Source organism: Mobula birostris, chromosome 22, assembly GCF_030028105.1.
Source record: "Mobula birostris isolate sMobBir1 chromosome 22, sMobBir1.hap1, whole genome shotgun sequence".
In the NCBI taxonomy this organism is placed as follows: Eukaryota; Metazoa; Chordata; class Chondrichthyes; order Myliobatiformes; family Myliobatidae; genus Mobula; species Mobula birostris.
In genome coordinates, this window is record NC_092391.1 from 25,191,928 (window position 1) to 25,207,887 (window position 15,960).

At 40.5% G+C, this 15,960-nt stretch overlaps 1 protein-coding gene and 1 long non-coding RNA gene across 4 annotated transcripts in view; one reads left to right on the forward strand and one right to left on the reverse strand.

The window, feature by feature from the left end:
• Window positions 1-7,594, reverse strand: zdhhc12a (zinc finger DHHC-type palmitoyltransferase 12a). Of its 3 annotated transcripts, none has more exons than XM_072240380.1 (5): window positions 7,426-7,594; window positions 3,728-3,864; window positions 2,943-3,056; window positions 1,642-1,811; window positions 1-1,530 (listed from the first exon to the last, which is right to left on the reverse strand). In XM_072240380.1, exons 2-5 carry the CDS (start codon window positions 3,791-3,793, stop codon window positions 1,215-1,217), a joined length of 666 nt encoding a protein of 221 aa, XP_072096481.1. In that variant the 5' UTR covers window positions 3,794-3,864; window positions 7,426-7,594; the 3' UTR covers window positions 1-1,214. The 3 variants fall into 3 exon arrangements, with proteins under 3 accessions (XP_072096481.1, XP_072096479.1, XP_072096480.1); XM_072240378.1 differs by having other exon boundaries at window positions 7,300-7,594; XM_072240379.1 differs by having other exon boundaries at window positions 1,642-1,808; window positions 7,300-7,593.
• LOC140186293 (uncharacterized) overlaps window positions 7,331-15,960 on the forward strand; it is a 26,554-nt gene continuing 17,924 nt past the window's right edge. Inside the window, exons 1-2 of the long non-coding RNA XR_011882832.1 lie at window positions 7,331-7,712; window positions 14,728-15,024. This is a non-coding gene — a long non-coding RNA (uncharacterized lncRNA). The remainder of the gene's footprint in view (window positions 7,713-14,727; window positions 15,025-15,960) is intronic.

Consider the following 15,960-nt stretch of genomic DNA (forward strand, 5'->3'; position numbering starts at 1 on the left):
CCGCGCGCCCCCCCCCCCCCCATGCTCTTTCGATTTATTGCCGTTGTTTCTTGCATCCTCTTGGGGATGGAACATTAATTTTGCATTTCATCATGCAGTATATAATTATAAGTATTGCACTGAAGTGTAAGACTTTATACGTCCATTATTTAGGATGTGGGCATTGCCAGCAAGGTCTGCATTTATCGACCTTTCTTGGCAGCTCTGAACTTCTGTAATCTCTCAAAATGAAAATACTCCCATAGTACTGTGAGGTAGTTTGTTTCAGGACTTGTACTGAACCACAATGAAGGAATATTTCACAATCTTAACGATCATTGACTTGGGGGGGGGGGCGGGCTTGGTATCTGCTACCTCTACCAAATGAAACCGTTGCTGATGAAAGTTCTGATTTCTGATAATGTGCAGAATTTGAATACTGATGCTGTCCAGAAGAATTTGGTACACCTAGGTAAATATATTTACAGGAATTTTGTAAACTTAATATTGGGTAGTAAGCATCATTGGAATATTTTATGAAAAGGTTTTTTTGCTAAAATTGAATGTTCTTAACATTGTAAATATTTATATATTAATACAGTAATCCTTGCTGGAATAAAAATGATTCAATGCAGATACAATCTAAATTTTAGATATGGACTGCAAAATTATCCATTAGAAAATTGGTGATAAGTTATTGTTTCAATATATCCATATTGAAGTATCAAAAATATTATTGTATTAATGTGTTTTGTTAAAATAAGGATCAGTATACTTTAACATTAATAATTGATCTTAAACAGTGATAAGTATCCAGAACCCACAATCAGAATTCTAATTTAAATTTTTCTTCTCTTATTCCTTCTCAATATCTATTCAGAATGGTACTGAGCGACTTTTGACCATGGAAAACTACTTCAGTTCCTTCAAACCCACCACCATCACCCCATTACCTCACCCCCAATTGATTAGAGCCACAATTAAAACTCGGATTTGGGATGGAGTAGAAAGAGGAAAGAACTTGCATACCACTTCCATAATGGCTGTACCAACTTATCTTGCCTCCCTTTTGCCCTCTATCTCCCATTTGCCTCTGGCAGTTAAGGAGAAAATCTCTCACACGAAGCACTTTGTTTTTGATAAATAATGTTCACATTTTCTTCAGACTCAATCTCAGTGAGGCAGAAAACCAAAATGAATAGAGTAGAGATCACACATTTACGAAAACCCACTCTCTAAACCTGCTCATTGTCCTCTCGAAAATAAACCTTTTCCCATGTAACTGTCTTACACACGCAAAAAAACATCCACAAATTCCTAAGAATGCCCTCATCAAAAGGGTTTTCCTCTGAGCTGCAGTGTTTCAGGTAAGAGATACGATGGCGGGACATGAATTCCCAAGTTGTGGTGTTGTTGGACACTAGATACAAGTGTGATACCAACAACAGCATAACCACCACGGTGAAAATGATGATAATGATGAATGCCAGCAGCAGGAACATGTTGACACGGAGCCAGTCTTTCCATCTGGGTTCAGTACAAAATCCAGACCTGCAAGTAACAGCAAAAATTTACAGTACAGTAAATAGCTTTCTGGTCAGAGGCAAGAGTGCATCTATTCTACTATAAAACCCATGTGGTAGAATTCACACTGATCCTTACCACGCAATGTGGAAAGCCCACATCAGGGCAGTCAGTTGTGTTGTCAGATAGAGCATAAAGAAGCGATGATTTCTCTCCCCCACACAATTCTCAATCCATGGACAGTGATGGTCATATCGCCGCACGCAGTGTTGACAGGACTGGCAATGTTTAGACCTCATGGGCTGCTGCTGAAATGGAGGAAACTCATTAGAATTTATCTTCTAATCAAATACAGTGCAGTAAATAGTCAAGGCTAGTTTAAAATGGAATTTTGATTAGTCAGTCTTCTGCCTCTTTTTGGTAAATGAACAAGCAAGAAATTAAATTCCACAGTACCAACCTAGAAGTTAGCCAGACTTACAAAATTAAAAGTAAATACTAAAAATTTGAAATAAAGTATTATGGATTCATAGCTAGTCAATTAGTACCCAAGTAAAAACAAAGATTGATGATACATAGGCTCAAAAGGCTTCTAATTTAACATCAATGTATATTTAACTGCTGTTTCCAGTAACTCACCTTAGCCACAGGAGTTTCCAAGTGGATGGAATAAAGAAAAATTGATAGTAATGATTGTATTATAAATAAAGGCATCCGTTAGTCTTGCGAGACCATGGATCTGCACCTGGAAAGTCTTCACTCTCCAGGGTACAGGCCTGGGCAAGGTTGTATGGAGGACCAGCAGTTGCCCATGCTGCAAGTCTCCCCTCTCCACGACACCAATGTTGTTCAAGGGAAGGGCATTAGGACCCATACAGCTTGGCACCAGTGTCGTCGCAGAACAATGTGTGATTAAGTGCCTTGCTCAAGGACACAACACGTTGCCTTGGCTGGGGCTCGAACTCACGACCTTCAGGTTGCTAGTCCAATGCCTTAACCACTTGGCCACGTGCCCACAACAATAATAATAATAATAATTGCATTAAAACCTACTAATACAACTTAGTGCCAAGAAATACAGAGCATTCCTTACTGTTTGGGGTGCAGTCTTTCAAATGTTAAAGTGAGGCCCTGGTATGTCTAAAAGATGAATATAAAGGATCTTGGCAAAACTCTGAAGAAGAGCAGAAAGATTCTGTTTGGCGTCCTCCCCAATATTTTTTGCTCAACAGCATCGCTAAAAGCTGATTATCTGATCATTTCCTTCCCTACTTTATTTTCATTTTAGTACATGGGTGTCAATGACCTGGTTAGCACCTCACTGCTTATCCCTAATTTTCATAGCAAATCATAGTCTGTGAAAGGCTTTTGGAATTCTGCAATGATAAATGTTTGTATTGTTAAGAATTTAAATCTATTTCCAAAATTGAAATTCCCACCTGGACCATGCAGTATCCGCAGCGCCTCAGTCTCTGGGCTTTCTGTATCACAGGCACCATCAGCTCCAGCTCCTTCTCCTTCTCATCCCAAACACACTGATTTGATCGAGGTACCTGTGTTTGCAAGGAACCAACAAAATCCTCAGGAACTGAAAATTTCAATTCAAGTAAAATAAAGAGCACAATATTTCAGAAAGTCCTTATTTTAATCAAAAGGGTGAATATTATTGACTTCAACCAAATTAAATCTGGGTAGTTTTAAAGGTGAAAGGAACAAAAGACTACCCTGATAGGTTTAGATAAAAAGAGTGGGAGAAATCTCATGTAAAGCAAAGTGATCAACACAGAAGAATAGTACCAATAGCCCATTTCTGCGTTATAGCTTTTACAAAGTGCTAACAACCATGTTATGGTGATGTTGAATTCCTGGGAAATGGTCGATATCACAACTTTCTGCAATGCAAAGCAAGGTTATTGGCACATACCTCAAAAACACAACTTGAAAAATAAATAGTGTTTATTTATTTACTTCCAACCCCACCCCCCCATCCCACCACAAATTCAACAAGAACAAATTTAACTTTGTATCTCAATTCCTTGTGTAGTGATCTGTGAATTTTGTAAGGGCGAATTTCTGTTGCCTGAGCAGCCAGTACATGGGGTAACCTATAATTTCAGGTATGAAGCAATACTGTTCCTACAGGATAATAATTTTAGCTGCTCTCGTGGAGGAATAATCACCTCAGCTACGTGCTGCAGTTTGTGCCAGATAGAGATTGATTTACCTTTAGTTCATCATCAAATGTGACGTATCCTGGGTCCATGAGGGAAGTGCTGAAGTACAGTAACATTGAACAGAGAACCAGCAGGAGAAACGTGATTGGTTGTAGGAACTCACCACGCTCTTCGCTCTGCCTCAGATCTATAATTAACAATCAGAATGAATTGTATTTATTGAGCAACAAATATAAGATGGATAAAAATTATTCACAGTTGGACATCTTAAACAGTTTCTTGTAACTAAGAACGACGTGCTCCCATTCGAGTTCTGTAGGTTTTATTGGCGAAGGAGGCCAATATGGCACCCACATGCCAAAAGCTGCTAAAAGTGGTTGCAGCCCAGTGGGTAATTTGGGAAGTGGTGTACATCTTCCATTATTTACACTGGGCTTCTGCATGTTACAGAAGGATTTTCCCTGTCATTATAAATGCTCCTTCTCTTCTTCAAGTGGCCGTGGGCCAGAGTTTTCTACAATCTGGGGAGAAATTAAATCTTTTCAGAGACTTTAAGAACACCTTCGAATTTTTTTTTGTCGGAGTCTAGTTCAGGTTTCTGGTGTCAGGGAAGCAATAGTGGAGTCAGCTTAGTGTAATTCGAGCTTTAATGCTAGGATTGACACAGGAGAGGACACTAATGTTGGTCAATGTACTGTTGATGGATTCAGAGAGCTTTGTAAAGACAGCAGGTGGCATTTGAAGAGTCTGCTAGAGGTTGTATGTGTCTCAGATGCACACAGGAGAGCGGAGAACAATGTTTATATGTGGACCCTGAGCTACATGCTGAAGGTTTTATCACAAATGCTCTTTCCTCAGATGGCTAAAGGCTACACTGGCAGAGGAAGATAATGGTAGCAGACATCCCACCTCTTCCGGAAGTTCCGGGAGTCTCCCGCATATTGATAGTGGCTCCCTGATGCCTGGAAATTATACACAATGTCCCGTAAATCGATTTTTTTTGAGAGGGAGAGCGAGCATCCTGATTGGACTCTCTTTGTGCTAAGTAGACCTATCAATTTTCTCTGTGGGCGGGCTTTACAGTCGACCTCAAAAATAATGACAGTGTTGCTCGCTGCACTGTTTGCATCAGCGACTTTTCTATTGCCTATAGTGTGTTAAAATGTAAAAGACATGTTGAGGTGAGTTTAACAGGTGTCATTCGTTCATTAGCGTAGCTAATGTTATTTAAACTAGCTGGCCAGCTGCTAAGGAGCTACTCTATTGATGTCCTATGTGATGACGCCAAACTCCCTATAGACTTGCTTAAAGTTGTAATAATAAACATGATAATATAATATAAGTACATATTTTAATGTCACATTTTCTGCATATACCCAACTTGGTTTACAGATTAGACAAAATCACTAAACAAAGTATTACATACACCCTTGGAGGTCAACCGGGGTGGGGGGTGATATGGGGTTGCGGCGGAAGGGGCTGCTACCTCCCTGAAATGAGTTTTTGTAGGGTGGGATGTCTGTGGTAGATTTCATCATTTTTATCTGAGATTATTCCTGAACAAAATTTACATGAATAACTTTGGCTCTGCAATCAAAAATTTTCTAAATTTACAGATGATACCATCTGAAGACATTGGTTGTGAAGTTCAACACAGGTAGATGAAAGGTAGGAGAAAAAGGGTGGGGGGTGTACTTATTTAAATTGCAATGTAACTAGAGTTGCAATGATTTAACACCACTCTTGTATGTTGGCCCCAGCCATCAGTAGCAAATGCCACACAGATCTCCCCCACAAGAAAGAATAAACAGAATGGTGTCTTTTGAGAAAAGACTGAGAGTTCATCTAATGGTAGTTTTTAAAATTATGAAAGGAGCTTACAGACAGAATATTTCCATGTGTTGACTATATAAATATCTCATTGGTACCATCAGGGAGGAGGTACAGGTGCTTGAACACACGCACTCAACGTTTTAGGAACAGCTTCCTCCCCTCTGCCATCAGATTTCTGAATGGACAGTGAACACTACCTCGCTATTTTTTTGCTCTTTCTGCACTACTTACTGATTTTTATTTTATATACAGTGTATGTATTTCTTATTGTAATTTATCACTTTTTGTGTACTGTATCACTGCCCCAAAACAATAAATTTCATGGCATATGCCAGTGATATCAAACCTGATTCTGATTCTGAACTCACTGCTAGAGGAAATGGTTGAACAAAGATGCATTCAAGAGGAGGCTGGACAAGCATGATGGAGAAGAGAACAGTGAGTTGCACCAATAGATTTTGCCAGGGGAAAATGGAAGGAGGTTCATGTGGTGCGCAAATAATACCTGTATGAACAGAATGGATTGCTTTTATTTTATATAGGTAATAATATAATACTATGTACAGATCCCACTTAAACACAAACTTTCCATTCTTTCAGAATAATGTCACCCGGCACCTTTTAATCAGGGAAAGATTTTTTTTAAGATGCAAACAAGCATGTGACAAGCCTTCTGAATTTCTTTTGTGAAATAAGGCAGTTTCAAAAATATGTTAAAATATAGTGCAGATATTTCCACTTCTTGAGTGCTCGAAATTGGCAGTAGTAGGGCAGGAGGAGCTGGCTGTGAGGGTACAGGAAGCGATGATTGGTTTATAAATTCAAAAGGAGCTGTAATGAAATTTACAGCTGGCTACAGCAAGTAGAGGAGGAGGGTCTACCTGTCACGTCACGAAGGCAGGATACAGGATGGGAGGCGAGATCACAATTCAGGAGGCAGTCGATTGGTAAGAAAGACCAGAATGAGGATTTCCTTTACAACTATGGTTTAAGCTAAATTAAAGACAAGGTGATCAGTAGAGTCGAGGCACAAGTCTGAAGCAACAAACAAAATGCGAGATGGTCTTGTTTATTGATCAGTTGATTGATTAGTATTCTTTAATTTGGTAACTATGATCTTATATTAAAAGGCAATTATTTTATTCTTGGATTAAAGGACTTTTTAAAAGTTAAAGGTATTGCAGGATAGTTCAGTCTTAGGTTGCTTCTCAGCAACATGTACGAATTCACAGGGACATCTGTGGGGAGTTTCATGTCAGGTTTTGGAGCCCAAGCACCAGCAGAAGGGACAAAGATGCATCGAGGAGTCATGTGGAAAGCAAATTTTTAAGAGGCATGGACGAGAGCAGAGAAAATTTACCAGGATCTACTATATTATCAAACTGAAAAAGGAACTCAGTATATTAGGCAGCGTCTGTAGAGGGAAATGGACAGTCGAATTTCAGGTTGAGACCTTTCATCTGGACTCGTCCAGCAGTTTGTTTTTACTTTGTTCCAGTATCTGCAGCTACTCGTGTCTTCAAACTGACTGGGGTTCTCCTGGTGGGGAGTTACAATGAAGAGAGACCGAACAGGCTGTGTGGAGGGGGCCGAGAAGAAACCCAGTGAAGGTACACAAAAGTTTATGAAGTACAGAGAGGGTCAATTTAGAGTAGAGTTTTTCTTCAATCTGTTCGTTCACAAGCCGCCGCGTTTAGTGCATCCACAAGTTTTACATTTACACAGCGCGGTTATCTGTGAAGTTCCCCCCCCCCCACACACCTGTGGTACGACCTAATGATGACCTCACCCGTGTTGTACAGGAAGAGAACCAACGTCACCGCCCATGTCAGCGCCGCGTGAAGGGCCCGTACCAGGAAGCCGGCGGAGAGAACCTTCCGGAACATTCCCGACTAAATGTCGGCTATCCACTCACCGGCCCTCTGCTTACGCTACCGCATCGTCTCGGCGCCGCGATCCCCCCTCACACTCTGCATTAGCGGAGAAAGGGTCGGGGATAAAGCAGGGAAAAAATAACTAGAACGGAAGCTGCGAACAGCCCTGCTGAGGGGAGGACTCGATCTTTTGACAGTCTCCCAGGGAGACAGTAAGACGGCTTCTTATTGGTGCGGATGACAGGCTGGTTGGAGGTAAAACCAGTACCGGACTCTGCTCCTCCCGATCACCGGATCTTCAGTATCGTTCAACGCAAGTGTTGGGAGCGTAAGTAAATTATGAGGCGAAGGTACAGTAGTATGAAAGGTTTGACAGAGACAGTGCCACAAAAAGAAACTAGAAAGATTTTCAGTAGAACTGTACCGAGGGTCTGAAATATGTTTACATAAATACGCTCCAAGTCTCAGATACTGTATGCATTAAACGAGACTGGCGTAATGGACCACGTCTGACTGATGTTTTTGGCAATTACCACTTAGCTTAAAAAGGGAATGGGTTCAAAGTATGTGAAGGTACATATTTTGTCAGGCAAGGAGGTATAAGGATGGAATTGGTTGAACATATTTGCAGTGGCTATATCTCTGGAGAATCTCTTTGGAGTTAGGTAGTACAGATGTTTAAAATACTCATGGATTTTTTCCTCAGGCAATTAATTGGATATTGAAATGCAAATTGGTGACTGCATAAAAGCTGTGAAGTAGTGATGATGATTCAAATAGCTCAATAAAAATTTTGATTACGTAAAAGGATAGGAAGGGATGTTTTTGAAGTGTGTTTCAGAGAACTTTCTTGACCAGAGGAGACAAAAGAACTGATTTACTACACGTTGAGACATGCAACACAGCGCCGGCCACAAAATCTACCCCTCTCCCAGCTGAGCAGCCACCCTTTTCTCTGGAATCATCAGAATCTCAGGACATTAATGGGTTCACAGAGAATCTAGTGATGACTTGTATATGAATAATGCAGTATGAAACTTTGTTAATAGTTATGAGAACTTTGTATATTGTTTATTGCTGTATTACAAATGCATATTCATTTTACAAAGTCTGCTAATAAAAATAATTTTAAGTATTTGGTTATAGTTTTTATCATCTAAGAGCATTTTTCTGTCATAAGATGCAGATTGTTAATTTACATCAAAATACCCTACAAATTAAATGCTATTTTATGATCCACCCAAACTGATCAATTTAGCTGAAATATAATGCAAGATATCCTCCTGGTAAAACTTTTTTTTTGTGAGAAAAGGAGGCATTCATACATTGGTGAACAAAAACTGTTATGTTCAGGATATATGTTCGGTACAGAACAGTATAATTTGACATATTATTATAATTATTCTGATTATTTTCACTCCCCCCAAACACACATTAATCCAATTTGTCCAACTTCTGTTGTATGCTATAGCCTTTTCCCTTTCCAAGTATTTATTGAATCTCCTAGCAGCGCCATTTCAGACAATCAAACTATAAAGAGCAAGACTTCAATGTGCTACTGAGGAAGTATTGATCTACTGGCTGAGCTGTCTCTTAAACAGAGGCCCCATCTACCCTGTCATGTCAATGTAGAAGAGTCTGAGTCCAGGGTATTATTTTGAATAGGAGGAAGAGTAATACCCCATTGTTGTAGCTAATATTTTATCCCTCAAAACCAAAATGAATTGTCAAGTTATTATATTGTTTTTGAGAGAGAGAAAAATAAAAGCAGACATTTCCAGCACTATCTTGGTTCCTTTTCCAATTTCTTCGGTCTCCACCTTGAATATCTCACCTTGCAGAGTCAATCACAGTTCCTAATTTTTTTTGGATTATAGTCTCTGTAAAGTATGAAATGTAGCAGCTAATTTGTGCACAGCCAAGATCCACATGAGCAATCTGATAATGACAAAATTTTAAAAAATTTTGCTGGTTGAGGGATGAATGTTGGCCAAGATACTGCAGAGAATTCCTCAGTTTTTTTCCTTAGAAGTAAAGTTTAATGTCTCTAAAAGACAGTGAGTGCCTCTAACCATGGTACAGTTCTTCATTATAGGACCAAGAATGATAGCTTGGATCTAGGTTTGCATTTGAATCAGTGACCTGACAGGGATTATGGCTGACCCTTATTACAACACAACCAAAATGAGAATGTACAGTAACTTGATGTTGGAGGTATTGAGTCAGTTACAAAAAGGAAACCCTTTAGAACAATGAGTCTGGAAAGTTTGGAACAGTTAATGAGCAGGAATGTGTTGGGGTGCCTTAGATTCCACCCCTGCAATCCCTTCGCCCTACTTCCAGACCGTAGACAGTAGGGGGAGATGGTGGTTGAAGATTTCAGGCTTTTACCAAGCGCATGACATCTCAGATGCAGCATCACTGTTTCTCCGGGTTCTCGCTGGGGACCACCCTATTTCTGAGCGTGTGTCATCTGCGTTTGTTGACTTTGGCCAACGATTGTAGCGCTTGGTGGATTGTTTATTATTCCAAATCCGAGGTTTTGTGTTCATCTGAAATACAATATTACATTAAAAACACTTACACTCCAAGGAAACTTATAAGATGCAGTCTACTTTGTGACCATAATAACTCTACTGTTCACGTTATACATGCCACACGTCCGCAATGGGGTTGCATTTTTAAGTAGAAAGACAAGTGGGCATTATGATGGCCTTGAATATGCTTTCCCACTTAATAAGATCCTCCTGATCCTGTGCCTGACTTCTACATTCCTGCTTAATGCCCATATCCAGTGATTCCCCTTAGGAGTCTAAGCACCCAGTGATCAAGCAGCTGAGCATTCACACTCATCCAAGAGGAGAGTTCCACAGATTTGCAATCCTCTGAGTAAAGTAGTTTCTCCTCTTCCTGAGTCTAACTGGTTGACCCATATTCCAAAACTACGCTCCCTGTTTCTAGATGTCACGCAGACTCAATACCTAACCCATCAAGCCCCAGAGAAGTATTATATTTCAATGAAGTCACATCACATTATAGAAAATTCCAGTGACTGCATTATACATACTTAAGATCTAAAAGATACTGTAGGTATTCTGATGTAGTTCAGACTTGCTGTGAAGGTATAAGGATTACATTTCTAGGTGGCAGATTTTATCACGTTAACCTCCACTCCCCCCCCGCCTAAAAGTGACACACAACATTCTGTAATAGGAGTAAGAGACAAATAGATCGAATATCTCTATATGAATTATGCTAAATGGCGTTTCTATCTTTGTCTACAGAAACACCTGGAGCTTTCTATATAAGCTTATATGAAAATATTCTATGTAATATTAAAAACGAACAGTTCATGATGTTAACTGTAGATCTGTTAGTGAGGTAGTTCCTCCCGCCCCAGAAGCCTTTGAGATTTCTGCAATCCTTCAATTCCAGTCTCTTTCTTTGATCCGTACAGTGTAAGCTATGAAACTTGTCCCCTAATCTCTCTGCCTTAAAGATACTCCATAAAACAAAGATCTGACCTAGCTTCAGTCACCCGTCTACTTATATTCTTAGATAGCTTACTGTAAAATTTTTAGGGGACTGAGAAAAGAAATACAAGTTGTAGGTTGTCTCCATGATCTGCACTACGTCACATTGTGGGAATAGAATGTGATTGGGAGGATAGGCTAAACAAAGTATTTTATAACTTGTACCTCAACTCAAGACATCACAATTTCCTCTAACCTGTATAAACACTGCTGTGTTCATTTGGAGTGTCTCCATTCGTTCGTTCATTCTTGCCAGCCAGTCCCCATGGTCCATGATCAGTAGCTTCAGGTCATCATTGGATTCCTGGATAAAATCAAAGCCAGTCTCGCTGCTGGGAGATGTGGCCTGAATTGCAGGAACACACAGAACAAGAGTTTCAAACATAGTGAAGCAAAGTAAAATTTGTCCCTCAACTCTACCACAACAATTTTAGTAGCTGGAGCATCATTCTTAGAGGCTGCAATTCAGCAAAATTATCTCCAAGCCCATGAAATAATTTAGAGCGAATCAATGGATTGTCTGTGTTATTTGTCCGAATGGTGGTACGGATGCCGATTCAGCAACACTCAGAAAAGAATTGGATCAATAGGAGAAAAGTAAAAGCATCCTCCACCATGTAAAAAAGACCAGGAGTGTGGGAGCTAACGGGATGACTTCCATACAGTTGGCACGGACAAAGTGAGCAGAATGGAATGCTTCTATACAACAACATGTTACGACTCTAGTCCAATTACTTTCAATACAATGCATGCCTTGTCCCTGTTAGGCTCCCACTTGAAATCATGCACAGAGAGAGAGAGAGAGAGAGAGGCAGTATATCACCAGATAATGCTTTATTTACTGAAGCTGTTTCAGGGATTAATATTAGTCAAGATCCCAATGACAGCTCCACTGTGCTTCAAAGTTCAAAGTACATTTTATTATCAGAGTGTGTATATATATCACCACATATAACCCTGAGGTTCATTTCCTTGTGGGCATACTAAAATCTATTGACGGTAACTACGAGGGGTGATTGATCAGTTCGTGGCCTAAGGTAGAAGATGAGTTATTAACTTCAAACTTCCTGCATTTTCACTCAAAGAGTTGAACTGCACGTGCATGTAACGAGAGCCGTACAGCTCATCTCCTTCTACCTTAGGCCACGAACTTATCAATCACCCCTGCTATGGACCACCTGGAGGTTCAAGGTGCTCTCATTACATGCACGTGCAGTTCAACACTTTGAGTGATAATGCAGAAAGTTTGAAGTTAATAACTCATCTCCTTCTACCTCAGGCCACAAAGTTATCAATTACCCCTGCTGTGGACCACTTCTACAAAGAAGGGATCTGTATGCTCCATGACCGCTGGACTAAGTGTGTACATGTAGGAGGGGACTATGTTGAAAAATAAATGTGCTAGGTTTTCTAAAATTGACTTCTTCTACCTTAGGCCACGAACTTATCTATCACCCCTCATAAAATGAGATCAGTGAAAGATCAATTGGAATGCAGAAGACAACAAACTGTGAATGTAAATATATGAGTAAATAAATAGCAATAAATAACAAGAACATGAAATAACAAGATAAAGAGAATTAAAGTGAGAGCGTTGGTTGTGGGAACATCTCAATGGATGGGCAAGGGAGCGTAGTTATTCTCCTTTGTTCAAGAGCCTTACAGTTGTGGGTACTAACTGTTCTTGAACCTGATGGTGCGAGTCTTGAGGCACTCATACTTTCTACCTGAAGGCAGCAGTGAGAAAAGAGCTTGGCCTGGGTGGTGAGGATCTCTGATGATGGATGCTGCTTTTCTATGACAGCATTTCATGTAGATGTGCTCAATGGTTGGGAGGGCTTTACCCATGATGTACTGGGCCGAATCCACTACCTTTTATTGGATTTTCCATTCAAATGCATTGGTGTTTCTATACGAAGCCATGATGCAGCCAGACTAATGCAGTGTATCCTTTGCTTCCACCTGAAAAGGCACTTCAGCTTAATGCTTTACTGAAAATGGGAAGCGTAGGAGGATCTCAGCTTAATGTCATTTTGAAGAATGGGGGATTGATCTGGGTTTGTACTGGTGTATTGAAGGCCCTGGGGAGGGGCTTGAACCCCAGATATACTGACTTGAGTAAGTATGCAACTGATGCTAAATTGACCCCAACTTCAGTTATTCCTACCCAACTAGAGGAGAAGAGTAGTGACAATATGTCCCCTAGCTATATTAACATCTCTCAATAGAGGAAGGAATCAAATTCATACTTTTGGAATGGTGTGATGGATTTTGACCTCCCCTACCACAGGAGTGTAGCAAACCGTGGTAAGTAATTGAAAGGAAAATAAAGTACTGTATTGACTGGCTGGTGGCGTAGTGGCATCAGCGCCGGACTTCGGAGCGAAGGCTCCTGAGTTCAAATGCAGCCGGCTCCCTTGCACGCTTTCCATCCGTGCTGGGTTGAGCGTTGAGCTCAGAATAATACATTGAGCGTAAAAATAAGAAAGCCTGCTAAAAAAACCTGTCATGACGGCGTCCCGATGACTCCACCCTAAGGGCTTTCTTCAAATAAAATACGTGTTACCTCAGCGATGGAAAGTCTCAAGTGCTCCAGTTTGTCAATTTGAATCCTTAGGCGATCCTCCAGATCTTTCATCAGAGCCAAGTTTTCATCAGTCTTCAGATTTTCTCTCTGTGACATCATGATGACCCTGCTATGGGCTATAATCTAAGTAATTAGATTTTATGTTGGATTAGCTACAATTAGTTCAAATAAGTTTTTGATTCAAAGGCCACTCCATTTTCCTCATCAGAACTTTTAATCAGATCTATTCCATATTTATCACCTCTGTTCTCAATACCTTGCCTCCTACCTAGTACAAAGATAGGGTTCTCCTCTTTAATGTTTCATGGATCATCCTCTATAATTTGAGCTATCTTCTCTCCTGTCTACGCTATCCAAAAGAGGCTGTTCCTCCACAATGCTCTGGCTCAACTCCAAACCTGCTTCTGCTCCAGAGCATCCTGTCTTTTTACATCTTCCCTTCCGCCATTCAGGGATCCAAACAGGAACTAGCGGGGGTGGGGGGGGGGGTGTTGCTGTGGTCGGCATGGACCAGGTGAAGTAATAGCCCAATAATACCTCTTCCAGTTTAGTATGTTGCATTTGGTATTCACAGTGCAGCCTTCTCTACCGAAGGCCACAGAGTAGTGAGGTCATGTATCATAGAAACACATTCTTCAGTTCCATGCTGACCTTCAGTCACCCACTTACAGTAATCTTACGAGTCCTGACGAAGGGTCTCCGCTCGAAATGTCGAGTGTACCTCTTCCTATAGATGCTGCCTGGCCTGCTGCGTTCACCAGCACTTTTTGTGTGTGTTACTCCCATTATATTCTCCCCCCCCCCCCATTCCCATCAGCTCATAGATTCTACTCTTCAACTACACTAGGGACAATTTACAATGGAAAATTAATCTTCCAGTCAGCATCTTGGATCAGGTCACTAGGTCTTTGAGGAGAGAAAGAGGAGTTTTAGATCTTGGAGCGGACTCACAGCTGGAGGCTGGAGGGAATTTTCTGGTTACAGTTATTTGAACGTTGGAAACATTAAAAACACTGAATACAATTGTTGGTAGAAATACATAATAAAAACCGATAATGTTGTAAATTCTTGGCTTTAGTGGAAAGAGAATTAGAGTTCACATTTAAGGCGAAGCGCCTTTTACATTCAAACACAGCCTGATCTACTAAGTATTTACAGCATTTTCCGTTTACTTCACCCGAATGAAAGTCGCGTTGACAAGTCTTTTACCTTATGTTTTCCAGGCAGAAAACTTCAACAACACACTCACCTGCTGGGGAAAGGAAAGGGGACTATTCTTCTAAAAGAACTAGCTACAAGATGTAGTCCTGGGTTTATTTGACCGCCTGTCTTTAACTTGTTCGCTGCTATTACTGCAAGTTGGGTCTCCTCGGGGAATGTGAAGAATTCTGCCTCGATTGGTATCAGAAAAGAGCCGGGTTGGATTCTCGGAACCGGATTGAAATGTTTCGACAGGTGATCGGGATATAATTCTGAATCGACTTTAAAAAAATGATTAGATTGCTGTCAATATAAACGTTGTAAGTACCAGACCAGATTAATTGGGGTTATGGTTGCTTCAGTGATATAAAATCCCTCCAGAACTCCCCCTAAATTCTGTAAACTTCTTAGGACCGACAAACCATCAGTTCAGGCCTTGAGCAGACACCATTATTAGGAACAGTACGTTTTCCTGGACCTAAACCTGGGAATTCCCTCCCTTACTTCTTATGTCTCTTACTTTCTTCTTCTCTCTTTCCCCACCCAATTTCTTTTATAACACTGATTTAGATCATGCACTTTATCAAGATTTCAGTCTATCCTTTGTATCTTCCTTGATTCTGTATCATATTTTTGAGTAAGCTCGTGTGCAGCATCTGAGAAAGTGTTACTACTGAACCATTACATTAAAGCCGATGTTGAATAGCTATTTCGTAATAGCTGAGTATTACGGAATGTTAACATTTACTGAATCCTCATCATACCTCATTTTACCTGTATGTTGATTAGAACATATACCTTGTCCGAGGTCGATGGGGCAGGTTCTGGCCCATTGCAATTAAAATTATATTCATTACCACAAGGAAAGCACTTTAGATCAATTTAAGTACCAGCGGTCAGTGTTGAAAACTCTGTTATTCATTATGGATGCAAATAATTTGGATGTGGCACATTTAGCAAGTTTGTTGATGATATTAAATCAGGGGGTGGTTGATAGTGAAACAGGTTACAGTGAATTGCAAAGAGATCTTGATAAGTTCAGGGGATGGGCAAATGGATTTCAACTGAGATAACTGTGAGGCGGTGCCTTTTGGACATTCACCTATACAGTGACTAGCAGGGCACTGCCAAGTGCTGTGGAACAGCAGGGCCTGGGAGTACAAGTGTGCAGTTCTCTGAAAGCAGGCGTGCAAGCTGACAGGATGTTGAAGAAAGCACTGAACATACTGGACTACATCAGTCAGGGCATCTGTTCC

Bases quoted from the DNA above. Each gene is read 5' to 3' on its own strand.
- zdhhc12a (XM_072240378.1), bottom strand. From the start codon at position 7,396: ATGTTCCGGAAGGTTCTCTCCGCCGGCTTCCTGGTACGGGCCCTTCAC. The intron at 1,812-2,942 runs GTGGGAATTTCA...CCTCCATTTCAG, and splicing joins GCGGATACTGCATGGTCCAG to CAGCAGCCCATGAGGTCTAA. The intron at 1,531-1,641 runs GTAAGGATCAGT...TGTTACTTGCAG, and splicing joins TGGGCTTTCCACATTGCGTG to GTCTGGATTTTGTACTGAAC.